Below are 20,415 nucleotides of genomic sequence, written 5' to 3'. Positions count from 1 at the left end.
ACTACCTGTCATAATACTGAAGGTGTTATGCAAGCTGCTATAGGAAAAAAAGCAATCAGTAGTCCTATCCAGCTAAAAATCTTATGAATCATAACCATGTCCGGCCTAGAAAGGTAGCCTAAATGTCTCAATAGTGATAGTTCTTTTTTTAAGAATAACCAACAGCTCTCTAATTTGTGTAAATCCCACTCAATAAGTTAGAATTCATGCCCAGTACTGTATATACCTACCCAACTACTCATGACTGGTAAGCTCATAGGCCTTAGAAGAGTACTTACTACTGTCATTATTCTAAATCAATATAATTCTCTGTTCTAAATATTTATCCTTACTCACACATATATAACATATTAATATTATTTATTCAATAATATATCAACTTTGTATTAATATATTAATAACATACTATATACATATATACATGTATATACATACGTTTATGTATATGCATATTTATATATGTGCACATATCATATAGATATCACATACACACATATGATACATATAGATATCATATCTATCATCCCTCATCAAAGAAGCTGCTTTTTTCAATTGATAGAGGTCATTGAAGCTGTCTACAACTTGTAAAATGTAGAGAATAAGCGAGCTTGTTGTTCCCAAACTCAACTGACACACTTACATGCAAACTCTACACCTAAAATTCAGAAACCATCGTGAAAGAGAGAGCCGAAAGACTGTAAATGCCAGAGGACCAGAGTGCATGCTGTGAGACAATGTCTTCTGGACATGGCAGGGATTCTCTACCCATAAAATATCAAAAATAGGGCTGCCTTAACTGAAGCTCAAAGAGTTTATTCCATCTCAACAACCACACTTCTCTTTCTGACTAAGTATGATACTGGCCTCAGGAAGAGCTTGCCATAGAACATGATTTCCAAACTCAACAGATAAACAGAATTCGATGTAAACTGGAGACTCTGACTTCATTTTGTTTTTTCTTTTAATTGAAGAAATAATAGTGCAAAATTATGTTAGAATGCAAGTGGTAGCTTCTTTTCTGCAGCAGATGTTGCTCAGGATACAAAGAAAAAGCAAGAAATCATATACTTTCCTGGGGCACCCAGTAAGGAATTCAGCCCTGAGAGTCTCTCACCTACCAGGTACATTCTAGAGGGTCTCCCCACCTCCCATCTCCCAAGGTTGCCTGTTTCCATTCATTCTTCTGTCCCTCAGGGCTTCACTCCTGTTTCCCTTCCTCACAATACCTATACTCCCCTCTTTCCTTCCCTCTCCCCTCCCCCATCCATTTCCCTCCCTCTTTCTGCTCCCTCCCCATGATTGGTTTCTTCTCCTTCCCAAGTGGGATTGAAACATCCTCACTTGGGCCCTTTGGCTTGTTAACCTTCTTGAGTTCTGTGGATTGTATACTGGGTATTCTGTACATTCTTTTGGTTAATATCCACTTATTAGTAATACCATGCATGTCCTTTGGGTCTGAGTTACCTCACTTGGGATTATATTTTTTAGTTCCATCCATTAGTCTGCAAAATTTATGATGTCCTTGTTCTTAATAGCTGAATAGTATTCCATTGTGTAAATGAACCACATTTTCTGTATCCATTCTTCCATTGTGTGACATATGGGTTCTTTCCAGATTCTGGTTATCACAAATAATGCTGCTATGAACATAATGAAACACATGCTCTTGTGGCATGGTACAGTGGCATCTTTTAGGTATATTCCCAAGAGTGGTATTGCTGGGTCTTCAGGTAAATCTATTTCTAATTTTCTGAGGAACCTCCAATCTGATTTCCAGAGTGATTGTACCAGTTTGCAATCCTACAAGCAATGGAAGACTGCTCCTCTTTCTCCACATTCTCGCCAACATGGGCTGTCACCTGAGTTTTTGATCCTAACCATTCTGAGTGGTATGAGGTGGAATGTCACAGAAATTTTAATTTGCATTTCCCTGATCACTAAGGACTTTGAACATTTCTTTAAATGCTTCTCATCCATTCATTATTTCTCTACTGTAAATTCTGTTTAGTTCTATTCTCCATTTTTTGATTGGGTTGTTTGGTATTTTTGGAGGCTACCTTCTTGAATTCTTTATATATTTTAGGTATTAGTCCTCTATCAAACATGGAGTTAAGTCCAAGTGGGTCAAAACCTCAATATAAATCTAGATACACTGAATCTAATAGAAGAGAGGTGTGAAAGAGCCTCAAATTTATTGACATGGGAGAAATTTTCCTAAACAGAATGCCAATGACTCAGGCTCTACGATCAAGAATTGGTAAATGGGACCTCATGAAACTGAAAAGCTTCTGTAAGACAAAAGTTATAGTCAATAGAACATATTGGCAACCTACGGGTTGGGGAAATTATAGTTTTTAACTTTAAATGAACCTGTGAAGTTAATGGGGGGTAATGTTTAGTTAGATAACTAGTATTAATGGAAACATGTAAACATCTCTGTTGCTACTTCTTATTCAATTTATGATTTGAATTTATGTTTGAATTTGTGTTAACTCTGGAAAAGAATGCCTAGAATACCATGTGATCTACTCTCCTAAAAATGTACAAGAACTTGAAATGATGACATTACGGAGAACAATTTAGAGGTTGGCCTATTGCTGCTTGTATTCTAATGCAAATTTGGGGTCCCCAAAACTGTTTATCTCAAAGACACGAGCGTCTGAACAGAAGACATTGAGTAAATCTGCCCCCAGTTAATTTTGATTGGTGGATAAAGATGCTAACACCAAATAGCTGGGCTAAAGAAAAATAGGTGATGTTGAGTTTTTTCAGGGTTAGAAAAAGAAGAGACCAAGAGGAGGGGACAAGAAAGAAGAAACCACCATGGAAGAAGAAGAAGCAGGAGAGAGACAACTGCCATGGGCTAGGGTCCAAGAGAAGTAGCCAAGAGGGCTGCCTGGTTGGACTTGAGAGCAGCCCAGATGGAACATAGTAAATACTGACTGATAGTTTGGGGTGATCAGTAGATTATCAGGGAAGGTAGATTCTAACAGCATAGATGGTAGGCAGTTGTCCAGCAATTGTGTTGCTTAGGTCATATTAAAATATAAAGGCAGTGTTTGTGGCTTTCATCCAGGAACATAAATGGTCTAAGGCAGGTGGAAACCTACCTTTTATTAGTAATTGCTACAGGAAGAGGAAGAATTAAAAAATTAAGACAGAAAGAGAATTAGAAACCAAGGTGGAAGAATACAAGAGATTCAGGGTAGAAGATAAATAGAATCAATAGACACATAATTATTTTAGGTATAAATTTGTCCTTTTTTTTCTTTCTCATAGAAAGAAAGATTATAATTACTTTTCAAAGAGTTTGAAGAGTTTGGATTTTCCTGCAAGTGACTTTCTCTAGCTGACAAAGAGTTGAATAAGATCACAGCCTTAGGGTCGAGGAGGTAGAGGGCCTGTAGAGAAAAGAACATAGGAACTCTTTACTTAATTCTTTCCCTTCACCCCAACATACACACCCTTGCTGTTTAACAATTGAGTATTAATCCCCTGAGGCCTGTGGCTTCTGGCCTTAGAATAACTTAGACAGAGACAGGTAAAATACAGAAAGCTACCTTCCAAAAGGAATCACCAGAGTTCTGGTGCTGGTCACCAGCAGATAATAACTGGAATATATTGAGATGTGTTAGCTCAATTAACATGAGTAAGCTTATAAAAAAAAATTAAAAAACAGACTTCATTTGATAGATCACATGACAAATTTTATGGAAAAAGGAGAAAAGCAAAATTTTGATTTGGTATTCCCTGTACCACCTACGCAAGAAGAAGGTAAAATAGTACTGAGATAGTTTCTACTTTTTAAAGGACAGATTTTAAAGAGCCATGATTTCTCACCTCTTGCATTCCCTAACAAATTATTGAAGCTATGTCATAGTTGCCCCTTATCCATCATTTTTACAATATCTGATGGAAAGGAGGTACAACTACTATCTAGAGAGGTCATAAATGTTCCTGAATAATCTGCAACCCACACGTTAGCCCCAACTACAAAGCATTACTCAGTCCATTTAGTTCTGAAGTAGATGACTATCAACACAGAAACTCACAACTGGTAAAAGTTTAGAGACTAGAATATGGTGCATTGCTCTAGCCTAAATAGGTCATCTATATTAATCCCCATCCTAGGGCTGAGGAATCTTCTCAGAAAAAGGACAAGAAAGATGGCAAGAGTAAAAGATGGTGGATGAATTCTGGGAAACATTGACTTCCTAGCATAACTGGGATGTTGTACATATATCCTCACAGCCACTATGACTCCATGAGTAAGATCAAACCAGCAAAATTCCCACATATATGAAACAGGCACACAGAATCCCATTCCTATCTAAGGAAATATTGGCAACTATTACAGTATGCAGAGAAAAACATAGCACTTTGTGTCTCTTGTAGAATGATTGTTACCATCCATGAAGTTCTACTTTGTAGAGAGTGAAGGAAGTCTTGGGTGGGTGAAATTCTGAGTGAATTCACACTATTGACAAGGACACAGTCATGTCAAGAAGACCAAGGCCTCGGACCCATGTGAATCAGCAAAATCATTTTCCCCCATGAGTCAGGCTCAAAAGAAATGGCCAAGCTGTCCTTTGCATTGGAGTATGAGTTTTTATGGACAACTAATCAGTATATATGCAAACAGAGAACTACAGCTTCCTCCCCCTGTTGTTTACCTGCCAATACTGTCTCTAGACAATAGTTTACTCCCACCCCTGTGTCATACCTAACAAACATGATGAGCTCCCAGGTTGCAGGTAGTGACAGACCTCAAACGTAGCATTGCTGTACATGTGTCTCTCCTATTTTCATTTCCTTGAAGCCCCAGAGGGACAAAGGACAGGAAGTAAGAGACAAAGGCAGGAGATAGAGAGCAAGGGAGAAGGGTAATAGAACAAGAGAGAGAAAAGGGGATATTTGCCTTGAAAGAACAAATGATTGTCTCTGGATAGAAAGGAGACAGATATGGCTCATAGAAAAATGGTGGTTTATGACGAGAAAAAGGGAAAGCCCATGATAGGGTGAGTTGGTTTCTTTTGATTGAACATGTTAATTAGGGTAACCAAAAGGAGGCTCTTTGATTTCTGGACTTCAATACTTTGATAGCTAGACCTTGGTAGTCAGCCTCATGGGGAAGAAGTAGCCAAATAAGGGAACAGATCTTAGTGACTAGCTTTAGGAATGTAATCTAACAGTTTAGCAAGTAAGAGGAAATAGGGACAGGGCAAGGTGTGCCAGAACCATGTTTGCCTTGCTCAGGTCTACTAGAGTCCTTCAGAGCCCAGTAAAGCTTCTAAGTATAATAAGTGATAGAGTCTGAAGAGTGGGAAAAATGTATTCCCTCAGCATGTCATTAAAAAATCCTGACTGCACAGGAAATCCAACTGAGATGAACAGGATAGTCCTATTGAAAAAGTAATTCCAGTGCTAAGAAAAGGAAATTGGGAGATACAATAATAATAATAATAATAATAATAATAATAATAATAATAATAATGATAATAATAATAGTTTAAAGTATTTTCAGAGACTTAGCAAGCTACATTTGTCTTAATGAGATTTTTATTTGGACAATAATTTTTATGCAATTGTGCTTTTTAAAAGAAAAACCCAAGTGATAGTTTATGTTTAATAATCATTAGAAAAAGTTTTATTTTAAAGTATCTTTCTGTAGTGTTGTTAGCCCAAGTCCACTCTGCCACAGGGCATGGCTGCTTGGGAAGGTAGAACAAGAGGGGTTTGACTGTGCTTATCCCATGTCACTGCTGGGGTGGGTGCTGGGCTGTAAAGAAAAGCTGAAATACCACCCCAAGGGAGGAAAAGTGCAGTCTTAGGTGTGGGAAAGCTGGAGCTGGTTGGGGGATGTGATGAGGCTGGGCTGTGGGATTCTCAGACTCTGGGACATCCAGACACAGCTGGGAGTCTCAGAAGAGCAGAGAATGAAGTAGGGGCACAGGCTGGGGGCAGCGGTTAGCTAGGGCCTATGGGGTGGGTTGGGGGCAGGAAAGGGAGCTTCGGCTTGTCCCAGCAGGGAGTGATTGTCCTTAGTTTGCCAGATGCAGGTTTGGTGGCAGTTGTGGGTGTGAGTGCAAGAGAGGCCTTCTACAGAAGACTAGTCTGTGGCTCTGTAGGTGAAGGCCTCCTTCATGGTTCCCCACTGTGGATCTTGGTGAAAAAAAGACAGTCCATGGTTCCAAACAGTTTATTGTCATGGCAGAAAATGGATGTGTAAAACCATACCCCTCTTCTCAGGGCGGGTCTGAGATTAAATACCTTTTGCAGGGAGGAATGTCTGGTAAGGAAACCTTATTGGCTAAGCCCTCCCGGCCTCTAGATACCTCATTAGCATGGAGAACTCTGTTTTGAGCCTATATGACCATAGAACTTGTTTCTTTTTCTATTATCTTGGTCTGAGATGTTAGAAATGCATTATCTACAAGTGAAAGGGCTTGAGGTATTGCCCCTACATGATTGTATGGGGCACATACAGTCTCTCTATGGGGGCTGAGGCTCTGTGATAGGGGCCTGGTGCCCAGAGCAGGTAAAGCTCCTATGTCCCTTCAGAGTCTCCAAGGCTTCTAGCCTCTAGCATCACCTTACCAGTCTTCCTCTCACATTCCACTGCCCAGCATCTTTCAGCATCCAACTTTTTGAAAAGTTGTATGTAATGACTTTATTAAAACACTGTTTCATCTTCTCACTGAAGCAACAATACTTTTTCACCTTCTATTGAGAATGCCCTTCACACACATGGGAGAGCTGTTATTTTAAGAAATATCTTAATTTACACAAGATTTAATCACAAGAAAGTACAGTCTTAAAAGCCATATAAGACAAAGTGAAACAATATATAATTCTAACAGAATGTGTGACTGTGCTAGTCCATCACTGTATAACCAGTGCCCTCACATTTATGTTTCCTAAGTAATAGAAGCTGAAAAAAATCTTCACATAAAGACTTCAGACAAAGTGTGTATGTTTGCGGGGGGGGGGCATGTTTAAGGGTAACCATGTCATGGAATGTAGAAAAGTTACAAACATGTGTCCAAGGGAACAGTCCCAGCTGGGAGGATGTAGCATCATCCTGCGTCGTCCCCTGTGATAATGAAATGTAGGTATCACATAGGTGATCCCACTCTGACTCTGGCAGAAACAGTTTCCTTTTGCAGACATTGTCATTGAGGTCTTACACATTTTGTCATAATTTTGGGATTAATCTTACTTCTACAATTTAAAGAAAGGACTTGTAAATATGTTAGTAATTAGTCCAATTCCATATTTTACAGTTACCATATACATATGTATATTTATATATACATAGATATACATATATATCTATGTATATATGTATGTGTGTGGGTGTGTGTGCAATAAAGTCTCTTTGAAATTGGTTGAAGTCTGTCTTTTAGTAGCTCAAAGTTAAAGGTTAACGGCATAATAACCGAGTATATGAAAACCTTTCATTGATCTCTTTAAAGATGAGGTAAGAGCTTCATTTTATCTTTCTGCAGCTGTTGATATTAACAGAAAGTCATTAGTGCTACTTGTAGGTAGTTATACACAGTAACATCTTAAAGGCTTTAACAAGTTTCTTCTAAAATGTTGACTCACTTGGTAGCTAGCTGCCTCTGATTACATAGAGTATCCATTATTTGAGTCTATAGACCTGAAAATGTATTTCCAGCCCCCCAGGAAACACCACAAACTTTTCTGAGAGGTATTGGCTTACATACTTATGTAGGATAGCTTGTGGACAAGGTAAAAGTCAAGAAAAGGTTCATGGCATTAAGCAATGCAAAGAAATTGAAAGGTTAGTGTTTTTTCAAATTGTCATGCTGTATAAATCAAGACTGAGTAATGGTGTGATCTCAGTGACAGTGCAGGTTAACTTCAGTGTACAGTCTTCTGTGACATAAACATATACACACACCTCACACCCCACATCCTAGCACAGTCACTCAGCCTCCTGCATAAAATCACCAGTCACGATGTGTCAGCCCCACCTTTGTCTCATCTGTGTTGGGTGCAGAACACAGAAGCAAAGCCTTTTTCTTCAGTGGTATTCAATATTCCTCAGGTTTTCAGTTTTGACGTGAACACAGAGAATTTTCCCAGTAGTTTCTGCCAAGCCCCCTTCACTTCTTTATTTCTTAGACTGTAAATCATGGGGTTCAACATGGGTGTCAAAATCGCATAAAATAGAGAAATCAACTTTTCCTGTAGGACAGAGGGGCTGGAGTGGGGCTGTATATAAGTGAAAATGGCCATGCCATAGCACAGAGCAACCACAGTGAGGTGGGAAGCACAGGTATGGAAGGCCTTCCTTCTTCCCTCTTTGGACTGGATTTTCAGGATGGTAGAGATGATCTGGATGTAGGATAGGAGAACCAGGCAGAATGGGGTCATCAGGAGAATGATGCTCGATGCCATGATAGCGACTTCATTGGCAGAGATATCCACACAGGCCAGCCTCACCACAGCAAGAAGCTCACAGGATATATGGTCTATGTACATGTTCAGGCACATGGGCAGTTGGAAGGTGATAGCAGTCTGCATGACTGAGTTGATGGAACCACTGACCCAAGAGATAATAGCCATCCTACTGCATAGTCCTGTATGCATTATGGCAGAGTATCTCAGTGGATTGCACACTGCCACATAACGGTCATAGGCCATCATTGCCAATAGGACAAACTCAATCCCTCCTAAGCCCAGAGAGAAAAATAACTGGGCTGCACAGCTCAGAAATGGAATTGTTTTGTGCGTGGTAAGAAAATGAGCCAGCAGCTGGGGGACTATGCTTGTGGCATAAGACACATCCACCAGGGACAGGTTGGTGAGAAAGAAATACATGGGAGTGTGGAGTCTACTGTCCAGTCTGATCAGAACAATGATGAGGAAGTTCCCCAATACTGTCACCAGGTACATCAGCAAGAACAGGATGAAGAGAGAGACTTCAGTATTCCAGTCACTGGACAGGCCAAGGAGGATGAATTCATGCATCCATGTCTGGTTGTCTGTTCCCATTGAAAAATGTTAATATACACTGAAAGTGAAACATTTGTTTATCAAGAAGCAGAAAAATAATTCTTTTGATTCATCTATGTAACCTTCCCATCTGCCATTCAAGCAGTTTGAATCATGATGGATCTGATAGCAGTGTGTTTTGTGCTTACTGTGCCTCAGAAGAACAGATGACGGCCTTCATGTGAATATGATTTGGTATCAGAGGGATCAGCTGAAGCCTGAAGATTATATGCTACTACCATGCTAACAACCTTACCACTTCAATAACCCATCTTCTGTTCTAGAAGGAGCAGAGAATGGTCCATGATATTAGCCGATAAAATAATGAGCAAAAAAAGAATGTAATTGGACTGGTAAGGAAGAGTCTTAAGTGCATCAACTAAACTTGTCTCTGTAAAATACACTAATCTATTATACAAGAAAGATTTGGAAGAAGTAAGGCCTTTAAGAAAGCATTAGGTATCCAAGACATGAAACCGTTTTACTGTTCAAGAACGTGACTTTGGTTTAATGCTAAACATACACACACACACACACACACACACACACACACACACACACACAAATATTAATAACACAAAACTGTATATAAGCTTAAATGTGGCTAACATAGGATAGAAACTTTAAGCCATGAGTTGAGGAACTGTCATCATTATATACGAGTGTTAGTAGCACCATGGCCACTATGTTGAAATAGCAAATATGGTTTTCCCTCCCATCCCTTCCATGAATTCAGTCACAAATATCAGAGGAAGAAGACTTCAACGCATCTGAGTGCTCACACTTGGTTTCAACCTTAAGGACCTGGGGAGCAGTGGGACAAATGGCCTTTTTGAAAGCCTTTGATCTCTTTGGCCTTTAGTTAACTTGGGGAAGGTAATGGGATTTTTTTCTTTGCATCTTTTGAGTTTGTTGTTATTAAGAACTTATCTTTTGGGGGATTCAAGTGATGGGACACTATTTGTTGCTCTTGCAAAGGATCAGGATTTGGCTTTCAGCACTACATGGTAGCCTACAACCACCAATAATTCTTGTTCCAGGAGATCCAATGCTTTCTGACACCTGCAGGCACTAGACATGACAGTCTTGTGGTGACCATATATGCATGTATGCAAAATATTCATACACATAAAATAACTAAATATTTTAATAACTATTAGAGACACTATCCTTTGCATCTATTTTTCATGAAATCAATAGAGATGTTTAGATGATCTAAATAAAATAAAAATATTTAAAGTCCATTCTTCATTACCCAGGCCAAAATAAAGTCTGAATTTTAGTACATGTATAGTTAGAAAGAGGTCACCATCTTGCTTTTGCTGGGCAAGAACCTTCTCAGTAAACCTACTATATTATAATTTGAATGCTGCAGAGAACTGAGTTTCATTTTACTTTTTAAATTGGTTCATTCTTGCAGCATACCTGCCTATTCACTGACATTCACTTCATTGGCACAGAGGTGGGAAGAACTGAAGACAGGGAGAAGCTTGATCAAAGTTAGATCTCTGAGCTGGAAGGGTGGCATTGTCACTGCTTTAACTCTCTTAGCAGACAATGAACAAAAGAGAGCAACCAGTTCCAGAAATGTCTGCCTTGTACATGGTTTAACCCAACAACATGCCTTCAACTCCTCTCAATATCCTTCAATATCCTCTTCACAACCTGGCTCCTCTTTCAACTCATCCTCCTTTGCTGCTCAGTCCTGATCCTCCCACGTGCACTTACCATGTTGCTTTTCTAAAATCACAATCAACCTGTGAAAGCATCTAACTGTCACTTTAAGAGAGACATTCAATTTAGGATTTAAATTCTAAAAGTTTTTTAAAAAAATAGTTCATTGTTAAAATATTTCAGCAGGTGAGTGATGACTGTGTAGTAAATCTGGCTTGAATGGGGACCACTTCTCCATTAATCTTACAGATTGACTTAGCACTACTGGGCCAGAAGCTGGCATTTCAGGGTACATATTACCCTTCCCATTTCAAACTGCCAAGCAATTGGAGGGAAAGACGCAGAACCAGAATGGAACGGTAGCTAGTGATTGGTGCCCGCTGCACTGGCCTATTACCTGAAGACCAAGCAAGTGTTTGACTCATGTCCCCCTCTTGCTCCTTTACTTCAGCTCCTTTACTGCCAGGTCTCATTATTAATAAGTCTCATGTGCTTTGCACCCTTATAACTTCTCTCTAAAACCTGGAGGGGGCTACTTGGGCTCTGGAGTGAATATATACATAGTCTGTGTGGCTGAACAGGTCACTGGTGAAATTAAGGTTGGGAGATGAGCATGCATATACAGAGTTGCTGGACATACAAGTGCCAGTTCTTAAAGTTACAATAACTCGTTTTGATTTCCTGCTCCCTACCTCCTTCGGGACCTTTTGTTTCTCCTTTCTTTCTCCTTATCGACCTCAGGTTTCTTTGTTTTGGGGTAGGCATTATCTTCACATTCCTCTCTCATTATAGAAAATATGCATATGCAAATCTGTGTTTGGGAAATGATGTTTATTATGTATGTATTCTAGAATTAGCTGTGTCTCATAACTGGCTTCCACTTTCCAGATTCACTTCCTATTATTTGTCTTATAAGCTGTGGAAAATTCTACTCATTAACTTACAAAAATTCAAAACTTATGATAACCTGCAATCATTAAGTCCATAGACTTTTGTTCTATGTTTAGTCTTTCTTTATTCTTAAGCAAATCAGTTCTACCTAGTGCTCCCCTAGTGTTCAGCTTCCATTTTAATTTTCTTCTCTATTTTGGGGTAATTTCTCTAAATTCTCTTGCAGGGTTGCAGTGAGCATTTCCCAAGATTGTGTGCTCAGAGCTTGTATTCTTTTCTCTTCTATTATTGTTTGGGCAACATTGATTTTCCAATCTTTATTATCTAGTCTGTGTAGCCCAAGTTCAATTAATTCTACAGTAGTCTCCCAGACTTTTTCCTAAAGAAGATCAAATAGCTTAATGCATACTTCTTAAATCTCCCACCAATGACTGCATTCACCTCCCTACATACTAGATTCCTTCTGAAGCTTTTTTGTTTATAATAATAATAATAATAATAATAATAATTATCTCCACTCATTTGCTACATATTACATTATCTTTAATCCTCTACATGTTATCATGGCTGTCTCATGAAGTACATGATTCTTTGATCATTTCCCTTATGTAATCTTTACCTAGTCAAAATGGTATGTATAATACTCCAAATCAATCATTCAGAAGACAAATTTATTGGCATAGTTTTCATGTGCTAACAGAATGTTTAAGTAGTTTTTTAATTAAATTGATCATTGACAGACTTCCATGTAATTCACAATATTTTCTCATGCCATAATTTATTTTAATAACTATATCTTGCTGCACATTGTACACAAAGGATTTTTTACTGAAATTTGTTTCTAGTACTTGAATACCTTCCTGATATTTTGGATGATTATTCTTCCTCTACCATACTTCCAATTTGTTTCTAATTTTACTGTAATTTAAAATAATTACTATATAAATATTCTTTTTATCCTCACTCATGGGTGTGTATGTGTGTGTGGGGGTGTGTATGTATGTGTGTGTGTATGCGTGTGTGTGTATATATAAAATCTGCATTTCATAAACATAAATGGAGGAAACATGTTGGTTAGATGTCATAACACAGATACAGTTAATCTCATCTTCAGATTACTTTGCATTCACCTTCAATCAAAATATCATTAAGTTTCTTTATTTCACTATGAATAAATAAAGATCTGAATACTGATTTCATGATATACCACGCTAGTCAGGAAGCCAGAACTTGGTCTTTGCAGCCACAAACAGACTGTAGTTTCTATTGATCTCCTTAAGTTTATGATTTTTCATGGGCATAAAAAATATAAAATGGAAGAAAAAATGCTCTATTTATGTGTATAAACAAGATAAAGAAAAAGGACTGTGAGTCAAGTATAATCCCCTAGCTGCTGTTAAGAACACAATAGTGTTGAACAGTGGACATGGTGTGCATGTCATTTTACTGAGCTCTCCCTCCTACACAACTGGACTTCATGTTCTCTGTTCAGTATTTGATCAACTGCAGACATTTCACCTGTTTGCTAGGCATCTACCATTCTCCTGTGATAAATAACAAAATCCTATTTTGCATTATTTGAATTGTAGTAATCACATATTCACCACACCTCAACTAACACCCCATTAAATATCCTCTAAGATATATTGATGAGTTTAAAACAAGCTCATTGATCAGAATATCATGTTGAAACATGACCCACACCCATGGCTCACTGCCTGAGACATGAGTATCACAAAGAAAGGACTTTCTTCTATTATGTTTTATAAATTATAGGAAGGCAGTATCTCTATTGTGGTCATAATGAATAGAACATAGTAAATACTACAGAAAGAAGAATTTTGCAACTGGGGCATAGCTTAGGAGTAAAAGCATAAACTTACCATGTGTGGGATCCTGGGTTTAATCCCTGGCATGAAAAAAAAGAAATAATGCAGGACAAAGAGAAGAGGGAAGGAAAAGGACTCTTGAAACATTCTATGTAATATTATCCCCTCTGACTTCCCTATTACAGCCTTATTCCCAAGGCTTAGGAAACATCATAGACGATGGGGAAGAGAGGTTATAATGTCCAGAGGTTGGGAGTACTGGGACAAGACAATTGAACTCATAAATTTACAGGAGCCATAGTTTCATAAGTCCTGTAGAAGATCATACCAATCAACATTCCAGCATGAAAACTGATGATTATTAGGGGAGGTAGAGTCAATTTTCTTTAAGATGTGCCCCTGGTGGGTGGACCATGCTCCAGTGACTGGCCCCACAATCATGACTATATGGACAACACACATTTTATTTGCCAGGTAATTGAATGAGATATAATTACCTTTGTTTGGCCCTGGTGAAAATTACCTTTATGAGCCTTTGAGAATTATCTAGTAATTACTCACTGCAGTAATTTATCAAGAATTAAGTCTGTGTTCTGTGACAAAGAAACAAAGACCAAAAACCTAAAGCATCCAAGATCCTTTAGACAAACTTCTTCATGACATAATTCATGTTATTTGAAAAATAAAGCATTAATCAGTAAACATTTTAATGAAGTAAATATTCACTGATTACATAGAAACTCATATTTTTTTCATAATATTTTAATCTAATTCTGAACTATAACAAATCAAATATTGTCCTTTCACTAATTCAACCTTATATACTCTCCCACCATTTCACATACAGTTTTTCTTACACATACACACATTTTCTTTTTATAACTTCTTTAGCTGGAAGTATCTATGAACTGAAAAAAAAAAAAGAAAAGTAGGGAATTAATTCTCACAGCCATACAAATTGATGTAAAAACCAGATTGACATTTATCTAGATGGTATAGGTGAGATTTAACTTCAGATTTTCCTGCTTTCCTTGCTCTGAGCTTATCTTCTAACATGTCATCTCTAAGCCATGTAATATTATGCAAAGCTCTCCATCTCTCTGCACTAACAGGCCTTTTAGAGGACAGGGCTCCTCCTTTGGAATCACACTTTCTCCCCTCTCTTTTATTCAAAACATCAAATCAGGATTTGATGTTCAGTTACACATATTTCTATGCTAAAGATGGTGATTTGGTTACATTTTCTATTAACAGTTGGTGTTTTAAGGACGTGAATTCAAGGTATCACTTAGGCTGTTGTCCAGAGGAGACTCCTATTCCCACCCAGCCCCTATATCTCTACAGAAGGCCTTTTTATTCCAAATAAGAATAGAATTTGTGAAAATAAGGTCTCCATCACATTTTTACCTACCACATCTTCCTCAGATCTGACCTCCAGTATAAATTTATACATCAAAGGATATGTGATCAGCTGATCATCAGGTCAAACATGAGAGACATGACCCATAGAAATTCACTAAACAGCAGAAACTCTCACTCAACTGGTGCCACATAGTCATCACATGTGAGTCTGGGGACGCCTTCTGATGCTTCTGTTCATATTGCTTTCTAAGCACCTTATAATGGCATTTAGTATTCCTTGGTGCCAACACTCCACAAATGCCTGTGCAAAGATAGAAACACCCACGACTTGGAATTTGATTATCACTTCCGTTCCCAATAGCCACTATCATATTTTATTAACCAAACCAATGAGTGCATTTTTACTTTAATTTCTATTTACCTCTGTCCATTAGATGCTTCCGTAACATGTCACCCTATCTCCCCTGCCCGACCCCCCCCCATTGAGAAGTAAGTTTGATTTAGGAAACATAGTAGCTATTTACAGTACTAAAGAATTTTCCCAGTGTCCCATCAATCCCAAATTTAGAAAAAAAAAATAATCCTTTCCATTATTTCTACTTATGTAAATAATAGAGTATCATTGAACACTTTGCCTCATTCTTAAATTTCCAAAGTCTATAATACAATTGAAGTCAGGAATAGTAAGACCTCAAAAAAAAAAGCTTTTATTATTAAACATTGTTTTAGATAGCCTGTGTTTTTTGGTTTTTCCATATGAAGTAGAGAATTGTCCTTTCAGGATATGTGAAAATTTATGTTGAAATTTTTTCTTTTTAATTTATTTTTCTCTTATGTATAATATCCCAACTACAGTTCCCCTTCCTTCTCTCCTTCCAGTTCCTCCCCTATCTTCCCTCTTCCCCAAATCCACTCCTTCTTTTCCCTTCATATAAGGGCAAGCCTCCAAGAGATATAGATCAAAGATGGCATAATAAGTTACAATAAAAGTAGGCATTTCCTCTTATATTAAGGCTAGGTGAGGCAACCCAGGACCTAGTAAGACAGAAAGGGTCCCAGAGCCAGGCAAAAAGAGTCAGAAACAGACCAACCCTCCTCCCACTGTTAAGAGTCCCCCCAAGAACATCAAACATAACATATATCCAGAGGATCGTGGAAAGACGCATACAGGCCCATTGATTACAGGATCAGTTTTGTGAACCCTTATGTGCCCTGGTTAGTTAATTCTGTGGGTGTTCTTGTGAAGTCCTTGGCCTCCCTGGCTTCTACAAGCCTTTCTCTCCCTCTTCCACAGCATCCCCTGTTTGGCTGTGGGTTTCTGCATCTGCTCCCATTAGTTGCTGGAGGAAGCCTCTCTGATGATAATCATGATAGGCTTATGTCTAAAAGTGTAGCAGAAAAAAAAAAAGTGTAGCAGAATATCATAAGGAATCATCTCATTGACTTTTTCCCTCAGTATGTTTTCTTCTCATCTTCTGCTGGTCCCAGGCCCTCCAGGCAGTATCAGACATGGATTACCTCTCATAGCTTGAGTCACAAGTTAGACCAGTCATTGGTTGGCCACTCCCATAACTTCAGCTTCACTTTTGCCCTAGCACATCTTGCAGGCAAAACAAACTATAGCTTAAATGTTTTGTGACTGGGATGCTATCCTAATCCTTCCACTGGAGGAGGTCTCACCAAGATACCCACTTTAGACTCCATATCCCTCATTCCTAGAAGACTTTGCTAGGGTCACCTACAGAAACACCAGGGAGTTTCCATTGCACTAAATTCCTACATTACCCCTGAAATACACCCAAATTATAGTTATCTATCTCAGTACTCTTTTCCTCTATCCCTGACCAACCTGATCCCTACTCTTCCCATCACCAGCTGCCACCAGTCCATCTACAAAATCTTTTCTTTTTCTTTTTCTCAGAGAACCAACCATGTGTCTCTCCTTGAGATCTTATCATTACTTAGTGTCTCTTGGCCTGTGGATTATAGCACAATTGTCTTTTACATCTCTTAATAACCACTTATAAGTGAGTACATATCATACTTATCTTTCTGGGTTTGGGTCACCTCACTAGAAATGATTTTTTTCTAGTTCTATGCCTTTGTCTGCAAATTTCATAATGTTATTTTAACAGCTGAGTAATTCTCCATTGTGTAAATGTATCATAGTTTGCTTTTTTTTTTAACCCATTCTTCAGTTAAGAGACATCAATGCTGTTTCCAGTTTGGGGCTATTATAAATACAGCTGTGAACATAGCTGAGCAAGTGTTCTTCTGGGAGGACGGGGCACCCTTTGAGTTTATGAGTGAGAGTGATACAGCTGAGTCTTGAGGTGAACCAATTCCCAATTTTCTGAGAAACTGCCACATTGATTCTGAACAAGTTTGCATTTCTACCAGCAATGGAGGAGCACTACATCCTTGCCAACATGAGCTTTTACTTGTGATTTTGATCTTAGCTACTTTGAGAGCTAAATGAAATGGAATCTCAAAGTCATTTTGATTTGCATTTCCCTGATGGCTAAGGATGTTGAACATTTATTTCAGTGTTACTATGACATTTGTGAGTCCTGCTGAGAACTCTCTGTTTACATCTGTACCTCAGTTTTAATTGAATTACTTGGTTTGTTGATATCTAGTTTCTTGAGTTCTTTATATATTTTGGATACTAGCCTCTGTCAGATGGGAATTAATGAAAATCTTTTTTCATTCTGTAGGCTGACATTTTATCCTATTGACAGTGTCCTTTGCCTTACAGAAGCTTTATGGTTTCATGAGATTCCATTTATTAATTGTTGATCTTAGTGTCTATTTTTTGGTGTTCTGTTTAGGAGGCTGTCTCCTATACCAGTGCATTCAAGGATATTTCCCACATTCTCTTTTCTCAGGTTCATTAATGTTGTAGTCTTTGATTCTCTTGGACTTGTTTTTGTGCAGGGTGATAGATATGGACCAATTTGCATTCTTCCACATGCAAACATCCAAGTAGACCTACAACATTATTGAAGATGTTTACTTCAATAATATATACTTCTGGCTTCGTTATCAAAAATCAGGTGTCCATGCGTGTGAGGATTGATGTCTAGGTCTTCTTACTTTCAATTATACTGCTCAGCCTATCTGTTTCTATGCCAATGACATGAGGTGAAATCAGAGATAGGGATACCCCTGGAAGTTATTTTCTTTCTTTTTTTATTAGATATTTTCTTTTTCTACGTATCATATGTTTTTTTTCTTTTCCCAGTTTCCCCTCCCAGGAACAAACAAAGAAACAAGAACAAGAATAAACCCCTGTTGGCCCTCCCCTCCCCGTGCTTGCCACCCCACCCTCTCCCATTTACTGTCCCTGGCATTCCCCTACACTGGGGCACAGAACCTTCACAAAACCAAGGACCTCTCCTCCCATGGATGATTGATTTTGCAATCCTCTACTATACATGTGCTGCAGGAACAATCATTCCTACTATATATACTCCTTGGCTGGTGGTTGAGTCCCTAGGAGCTCTGAGGGTACTGGTTAGTTCATATTATTATTTGTCCTAGGAGGCTGCAAACCCTTCAGCTCCATTGGTCCTTTCTCTAACTCCTTCACTGGGGACCCTATACTTAGTTCAATGGATGGCTGTGAGCCTCTACATCTGTATTAGTCAGGTACTGTCAGAGCCTCTCAGGAGATAGCTATATCAGGCTGGCTTGTCCTTCCTTCAGTCTCTACTCCATAGTTAGTCTCTGCAACTCCTTCCATGGGTAGTTTGTTCCCCATTTTAAGAAAGAATGAAATGTCTACATTTTGGTCTTACTTTTTCTTGAGTTTCTTGTAGTTTGTGGTTTGTTCTTCTTGTATTCCCAGAAGGGTTAAAAACCACTTACCAGGCCATTTTCTCTCCAGTGAGTTTTTAAGATGGGAGCAGCCAGCCAGGAGGCACAGGCCCCACAAGTCACAGGGGAGTTACAGGGCGGCAGGGCAGGATCCTCTCAGCTTCCAAGTGACAGAGGTGGATCAGCGACCTTCTCTGCCCCTTCCCTGCAAGTGGAGGGCCAACCTCCAAGGAGCGCCTTAATCCAGAGACTCGGGAGAGAGCCACCATTTTCTCTCCAGTGAATTTCTAAGATGGGAGCACAAGCCCCACGAGTCTCAGGGGACTTGCAGGGCAGCAGGGACAGGACAAGCTCTAGTCAGAGACACTAAGAACAACTAACACCAAAAATCAAGAGATGGTGAAAGGCAAATGCAAGAATCCTACAAACAGAAACCAAGACTACTTGGCTTCATCAGAACCTAGTACTCCCACTGCAGCAAGTCCTGGATATCCCAAAACACCAGAAAAGCAAGAATTGGATCTAAAATCATATCTCACAATGTTGATAGAGGAACTTAAAAAGGACATGAATAACTCCCTTAAAGAAATACAGGAGAATACAGGTAAAGAGGTACAAGCCCTTAAAAAGGAAACAAAAAAATCCCATAAAGAATTACAGGAGATCACAAGTAAACAAGTAGAAGCACTTAAAGAGCAAACTCAAAAATCCCTTAAGGAATTGCAGGAAAACACAAACAAACAGGTGAAGGAATTGAGTAAAACCATCCAGGACCTAACAATGGAAGTCGAAACAATAAAGAAATCACAAAAGGAGACAACTCTGGAATTAGAAATCTTAGGAAAGAACTCAGGAAACATAGATACAAACATCACTAACAGAATAAAAGAGATAGAAGAGAGAATCTCAGGGGGAGAAGATAACATAGACAACATTGAGAGAACAGTCAAAGAAAATGCAAAAAGCAAAAAGACCTTAACCCAAAACATCCAGGAAATCCAGGACACAATGAGAAGACCAAATACAAGGATAATAGGTATAGAAGAGAGTGAAAATCTCCAACAAAAAGGGCCAGTAAATATCTTCAACAAAATTATAGAAGAAAACTTCACTAACCTAAAGAAAGAGATGCCCATGATCATATAAGAAGCCTATAGAACCCCAAATCGACTAGACTAGAAAAGAAATTCTTCCCACCACATAGTAGTCAAAGCACCAAATGCACAAAACAAAGAAAGAATACTAAAAGCAGTAAGGGAAAAAGGTCAAGTAACATATAAAGGTAGGCCTATCAGAATTACTCCAGACTTCTCACCAGAGACTATGAAATCTAGAAGATCCTGGACAGATGTCATACAAACCCTAAGAGAACACAAATGCCAGCTGAGACTACTATACCCAGCAAAACTCTCAATCACCATAGATGGAGAAACCAAAGTATTCCATGACAAAACAAAATTCACACACTATATTTCCACAAATCCAGCCCTTCAAAGACTAATAAATGGAAAACTCCAACACAAGATGGGGAATTACATTCCTGAAAATGCAAAAAAAAAAAAATGTAATCTTCCAACAAAACTAAAAGAAGATAGACACACGAACAGAATGACAGCTCTAATTACAAAAATAACAGGAAGCAACAACTACTTTTCCTTAATATCCATTAATATCAATGGACTCAATTCTCCAATGAAAAGACATAAACTATCAGATTGGGTGCTTAAACAGGACCCAACATTTTGCTACATATAGGAAACCCACCTCAGTGACAAAGACAGACACTACTTCAGAATAAAAGGCTGGAAAACAATTC

The 20,415-nt window shown here is 38.5% G+C and overlaps 1 protein-coding gene across 1 annotated transcript; it reads right to left on the bottom strand.

Moving 5' to 3' along the window:
* Nucleotides 1-8,070: 8,070 nt before the first annotated feature.
* On the bottom strand, nucleotides 8,071-9,024 carry LOC116098084 (olfactory receptor-like protein OLF3). The gene has a single exon (XM_031380831.1). The coding sequence runs from the start codon at nucleotides 9,022-9,024 to the stop codon at nucleotides 8,071-8,073; it is 954 nt and encodes a 317-aa protein (XP_031236691.1).
* Nucleotides 9,025-20,415: the final 11,391 nt, after the last annotated feature.

The sequence above is a fragment of the Mastomys coucha genome, unplaced genomic scaffold (assembly GCF_008632895.1).
Source record: "Mastomys coucha isolate ucsf_1 unplaced genomic scaffold, UCSF_Mcou_1 pScaffold20, whole genome shotgun sequence".
In the NCBI taxonomy this organism is placed as follows: Eukaryota; Metazoa; Chordata; class Mammalia; order Rodentia; family Muridae; genus Mastomys; species Mastomys coucha.
This window is presented reverse-complemented; position numbering and strand designations above follow the sequence as displayed.

Bases quoted from the DNA above. Each gene is read 5' to 3' on its own strand.
- LOC116098084 (XM_031380831.1), bottom strand. From the start codon at position 9,024: ATGGGAACAGACAACCAGACATGGATGCATGAATTCATCCTCCTTGGC.